This window comes from Etheostoma cragini, chromosome 14 (genome assembly GCF_013103735.1).
Source record: "Etheostoma cragini isolate CJK2018 chromosome 14, CSU_Ecrag_1.0, whole genome shotgun sequence".
Lineage (NCBI taxonomy): Eukaryota > Metazoa > Chordata > Actinopteri > Perciformes > Percidae > Etheostoma > Etheostoma cragini.
The window spans coordinates 591,550-597,851 of NC_048420.1; the positions used below are offsets into that span (position 1 = coordinate 591,550).

General features: G+C 43.4%; 1 protein-coding gene across 2 annotated transcripts in view; it reads left to right on the forward strand.

The window, feature by feature from the left end:
• asns (asparagine synthetase) overlaps window positions 1-6,302 on the forward strand; it is a 30,968-nt gene that overhangs the window by 19,221 nt on the left and 5,445 nt on the right. The window contains exons 4-8 of one of the 2 annotated variants that reach the window (XM_034891893.1): window positions 2,138-2,386; window positions 3,940-4,177; window positions 4,267-4,452; window positions 4,927-5,028; window positions 5,475-5,602. In XM_034891893.1, coding sequence (XP_034747784.1) covers window positions 2,138-2,386; window positions 3,940-4,177; window positions 4,267-4,452; window positions 4,927-5,028; window positions 5,475-5,602 — 903 coding nt within the window. Of the gene's footprint in view, window positions 1-2,131; window positions 2,387-3,939; window positions 4,178-4,266; window positions 4,453-4,926; window positions 5,029-5,474; window positions 5,603-6,302 lie in introns of both variants that reach the window. The other variant, XM_034891894.1, reaches the window with a different exon arrangement.

The following is a 6,302-nucleotide window of genomic DNA, read 5'->3' on the forward strand; positions in this document are numbered from 1 at the left end:
GGTTTAAGTTACTTCCGCAGTGGTTGCACTTTTCCGAACCGGATGCTCTGTCCATCAATATATATACGGTCTATGATGGAGACCAGTGAAGTCTAGTAGAAGCTCTCTTCCGGTGATGGCTGAGCGTTACTGCGCAGCCTCCAACTCAGCTGGAAGACGTAGATGTGACGTGTTCAACCTGTCTGAAAGATGGAAGTCTTCTGGTAGCTGTGCAAGAGAAACCTCAATCATTCCCAATCAGCAGAGATAACATAGACACAGGCTAATTACTGCTAACTAACATGCTAGTTCACATTAACAAAGGCACAGGCTAATTACTGCTAACTAACATGCTAGTTAACATTAACAAAGGCACAGGCTAAGTACTGCTAACTAACCTGCTAGTTAACATTAACATAGGCACAGGCTAATAACTGCTAATTAACATGCTAGTTAACATTAACATAGGCACAGGCTAATTACTGCTAACTAACATGCTAGGTAACATTAACATAGGCACAGGCTAGTTACTGCTAACTAACATGCTAGTTAACATTAACATAGGCACAGGCTAACTACTGCTAATTAACATGCTAGTTCACATTGACATAGGCACAGGAAAATTGCTACTAACATGCTAGTTCACATTAACAAAGGCAGAAGCTAATTACCGCTACCTAAAATGCTAGTTACATTAACGTTGGCACAGGCTAATTACTGCTAACTAACATGCTAGTTAACATGGGCACAGGCTAATTACTGCTAACTAACATGTTAGTTACGCTCTCCGTCTCTGCTGATTGGGAATGATTGAGGTTTCTCTTGCAGAAGACTTCCAACTTTCAGACAGGTTGCTCACGTCACATCTACGTCTTCGTAAAACGTAAGTGTTTATAGACTCTAGTTCTGCGCAGTAACGCTCAGCCATCACCGGAAAGGAGCTTCTAATAGCCTTAACTTCTCTGTTCAGAACAAGGGGGTCCGTTGGTCCAGTTCTTTAACTGTCTATGGGAACTAGAGGATGGATACCCGAGCCCGACGGTACCGGACGGGCCGGGCCGGGATCGAACAGAGTTTTAGAAAGGATGCTCGGGTTCGGGTCGGGCTCGGTCACATCAGCGCGATAAGTCATTGAACATTTTTTTGTGTAAACTCATTCTTTTTTCCTGTTTATAACTTTTGGGTTTTTATTTCTATTGGTTTGTTTTTTTCTTTTTTGCTTGCTTATTTACTGTTTGAGTCTTACTGGATTTTACACATTTTTATCATGTGAAGCACTTTGCTACTTTGTCTGTAAAAGGTGCTTTATCAAGTAAACCTATTATATTACACTCTCAGCAGTGGCAGCGAGGCATTAAACTAAACATGTACAGTAGATGTGTGAGTGAACATCTCTTATTGGGCCGGCTTATACAGGTTAAGCAAGGTATTTATTTTACTCAGATTTACTGACATAATCCCCCACATATGATGTTAATAAAAGCGGGTTTTCCACACAAACAAACGTACATGTGTCATTTGTATGAGAAACAAATGCGATTTTAACTGTGTCGGGCTCGGACAGAAATATCTTAATGCCTGTCGGGCTCGGTTACTGCTCTGTCGGACGCGGGCCGGGCTCGGGCAGAAAAATCCGGCCCGATCCGCACTCTAATGGGAACCCCAGTCTGATCTGCCACTGAGCTCCACTGTAGTGGTTGGAGGTTAGGGGCCTTGCCTCAGTGGGGGTAATGAGCCCTTTCACTTTCCCCACCCAAATTTTTACCATTGGTCCTGGGATTGAACCGGTGACCTGCGGTCACCAGCTTGTTTCTTTAACCTTTAGGCCTCCACTGCCCTCAACGCTACGCCGTCGCCACATCACTGACAGAAAAGGAGCCGAGTAAATGTGGCGATTGCAGTGTGCTTTGAGTGGATGAAGCATGAGGTTAAGTTGAGTCAGAACTGTTGGTGGACTTCACTTTTATACAAGCATTTCTCAGACATCTAAAACCTAAAAACTCTGTATTGGTTGTAGTTCTTAGATCTGGACTCCATTTAGTTTCTATGTCAGTTATTTTACATTTTCGGTTGTTAGTATTTAACTGTATTGTTCTAAACTGCACACTAATGACCACTGTCTGCCTGGCTTTCTTCTACCCCTCTCCCACAGAGGGAGATGTGTGGTATCTGGGCTTTGTTTGGCAGTGATGAGTGCCTGTCGGTCCAGTGCACCAGTGCCATGAAGATCGCTCACAGGGGCCCTGATGCCTTCCGCTTTGAGAACGTCAACGGCTTCACCAACTGCTGTTTTGGCTTCCACCGGCTGGCCATTGTGGACCACCTGTATGGTATGCAACCCTTGCGCATCAAGAAGTTTCCTTTCTTGTGGTTATGCTACAATGGAGAGATCTACAACCATCACACAGTAAGACGTACTTCTCTGAAAACTATTGGTGTTAGTGGTGGTTGGGGGAACTCTATTTTGGATATCTTAAAGCTATGGTGTGCAATGTTTTTTTTATAGTAATGAACATCTTGTTACCTTCAAGCCATTGCCAAATGAGATGATGCAAAGCAAATTAAGCCTATCAGCTCCACAAAACTCTCTGTATTTCTCAGTATGGCCCTGTGTACAAAATGGTGCCGTCATTCACGCAAGTACTCCAGTACTGACAACCGAGAAAGGACAACAGCAGCGCTCAGCTTTGGAGACAAAGAGGACATAACAATTACAAGATTATTAACTCTCGCCACATTTTTTTAAATCCACCGTTTCTTCCTAGAGCTGCAAGCAACTGCATGGAGGGGGGCTGGGGTGAAGGTTTTTATCATGTCTCCGGCACAGAAAGGTGTCTTATCATTACTTAGAATTCCTTATGGGACAGACCGAAACTACACACTGTAGCTTTAAGTGGACGTGCACGTTCCTTTGTTTTGTTTTGTGCCTGTCTGATTGGCAGGGTTCTGTTCATACAATTCATTTAAATTTTATTTATAATATTAAATCTCAATTGGAGTTATCCCAAGCCACTTTACAGATAGAGTAGGGCTAGACCACACACTATAATTTACAACAACAATTTCAATTCCACCACGAGCACGCAGTTTGTGCAACAGCGACGTGGAAAAACTTGCTTTAAAAAAACAACAACCTTAATCTGCCGGTGCTGGTTGGGACACAGAGACACTGATACAGATATACGGAAATATGTTGGCATCACGCGCCGTTGCACTTATAGTAACAATACAGGTAATACAACTATGACTATATGCACACTCACACACTCTGTGGGTTTACATGGACATAAATAAATGGTGTCTGGTGCGTACAATAAACACAGTAAGAGGAGATAAAAAATACAGTAAAAGCAAGTACTGCTAAAGTCAAAAAACTAAAGTAAAATAGGAAAAGAAATGACTAAGTCATCAAAAAACTGCTCATATTATGCTATTTGGCTTTTCCTTTTTTGCATGTTATAGGTTTACAAAATGAAAAAGACCAAAGTCCCCCCCCCCCCCACCCCCCACAAAGGGAGTTACGATCTCCAATAGAAACAACTGTTCAAAGCCTGCTCCAAACATCTCTGCTGTAGTCCAGCCTTTACTTCACAGACAAACGTTGTAATGCTCACCTAGCTGCTAGCATGGCACGCCCTCATCCTCTGCTTCTGACTGGCTAGTAGTCCTTACCTAGGTACGGTCAGGGCCCTCATACTCTGCTTCTGACTGGCTAGTAGTCCTTACCTAGGTACTGTCAGGGCCCTCATACTCTGCTTCTGACTGGCTAGTAGTCCTTACCTAGGTACTGTCAGGACCCTCATACTCTGCTTCTGACTGGCTAGTAGTCCTTACCTAGTGAAGGGTATTATTTACAGAAACTATGTTTTAGTAATAACATCAGCACGTCGTTGCTTTTCCCTTCCTCCTGTTCCCGGGACGCCTTAAATAACCTTGACTCTTTCTCCCATTTTCCTTCAGCTCCAGAAGGAGTTTGGCTTTGATCATCAGACCAAAGTGGACGGTGAGATTCTGCTCCATCTGTATGACCGCTTTGGCATCCAGAAGATGGCTTCCCTCCTGGATGGTGTCTTTGCTTTCATTCTGCTGGACACTGCCAACAACAAAGTCTTTCTGGGAAGAGACACGTACGGTGTCCGGCCTTTGTTCCGACTCCTGGCCGACGATGGATTTCTGGCGGTGTGCTCAGAAGCCAAAGGTGATGGGAAGGTTTAAAACCCCTCGTAGGCGTGAGAAGTGTTTTCAAAGCTTTAGTCTTGCTTAACGTTGTTGTTATTCTGACCTCAGGACTTACAGACCTTACCCATCCTGTGTCGACCCGGGCCAGCATCGTTCCCTTTCCCCCGGGGCACTTTGAGGTCTTTGATTTGAAGCCGAACGGCAAAGTTCGGCCCCTTCAAATGGAGCGCTTTCACTGCTGCACCACCGAGCCCGCTCATGCCATCCACGACCTTGTGGAGAGACTGCCTACAAGTAGGAAACTGTTCATTGCTAACTAGGGCTGCACAGTGCATCATTTCTTTTTTTGTGCGTTGTCATCGCGATATCAACTGGCCAAATAATCATTTCTCAAAACGCAGTGACATATCGCCAAATCCCATTTAGTAAACAACTGCACTTTAAAATCTAGCTGTTATCCTTTATTTTAGTGGTGCCTTTATATTCAATGCAATGTTCAATTTGTTTGATAAAGGAAGGTTAGAAATATTTTCCTTTCATTTGTTTTAGTACAACAAACAGCTTGTTGTATTTTAACGGAACACAGAGCAGCAGAACTGAGAACACTATACAGTATATATATATATATGTATATAATATATTTATTTATTGCAATATTCAAAAACATTATCCCTTATCGCATATTTTCCTCATATGGTGCAGCCTTATTATTAACAGGTGTTCATATAGTCAAACATTTTGTTTACAATAAAACTGATGTCCCCACAGGTTTTGACGAGGAAACGGTAAAAGGCAACATCAGGGCCCTGTTTGAGAATGCTGTGAGGAAACGTCTCATGGCCAGCAGGAGAATTGGCTGTCTTCTGTCAGGTAGTTTAATATCTGCCATCTTTGTAGTCAAACAGCCCAGGTAGCTGATTGGTACATAAACCGTGCTCTCGCTTGGCCAGACCTTCCTCCACAGCGCTGCGCAGGGTCAGACATGTCTCTGTTGAAAATGGCTTAATGCTAGTGGGAAACACATACAGAAAACACATGACCAACAATGGTAAGGATATAGAAAATACAGGGTGCATTTTTTTGTGATCAAATATTTGTATTTTATTGATATTTAAACAATACACTGGGACATAGCAACACGTCCCAGGACCAAATAAAAAGTACACAGAGAGGAAATGGAACAGAACTGGCAGCTCACCAGAAAGACTATATCATCAGTATTTCTTATGTTTACATCAGCTTAGCCTGAATTGAGATATTTAGTTATTGATGTGGGCATGTGGTGACGATCCTCAGTCATGTTGTCGATGCTTCAGGTGGTCTGGACTCGAGTCTGGTTGCTGCCACCCTGGTGAAGCTGGCCAAGGAGGAGAAGCTGCAGTATCCCATCCAGACCTTTTCCATCGGGGCAGAGGACAGTCCAGACATCATAGCTGCCCGCAAGGTCAGCCCCTTTTCCTTAGAAGGCTTTCACAGCATGTGTTCCCTGAAAGCATCTTTAATACTTCACATAATTGGCCATAACTTGACAGCAGCACGGTGTGCTCCCAGCAAGTAGGTGCAGGGTTGGAACCCCAGTCGTCCCGGGCCTTTGCCTATGGAGCTTTGATGTTCTCCTTGTGTCTGAGGGGGGTTTTCTCCACGTGCTCCGGTTTCCCCCCGCCACTAAAAACATGTTCCCCTCCCTCGCTGTAAAGACTACACAGTGACTACAATATTCCAGATCATTCTACAAAATAGAAGATGAACCAAATAAACAAATGTATAAATGACAACACCATAAGCCCATCATACACGTCTCCCCCCCAGGACATAGTTTTCCAGGAGCCCTCCAGAAAGTTCAGGTACTCCCCCCATTTTCTAGGATAGACATCCGATCCATTTATTTCTAAAGCACAATTCATATTTATGTAACACAATGTGCTTCGTACAAAAGCTACAAAATAAAACTTTGTTCAATTAAACAGTAAAATCTATACAGAACACACACACACACACACACACACATACACACACTTAAGATTAACACTGAACAGCAACAAACTCAGTTATTCATAAACTTTTGTTAAAAGCGTGATTTTTAGCCTTTTTTCAGACGTGCTGAGTGTGGAAGCCTCTCTGTTCCGTATCATGGGGGCGCCCCC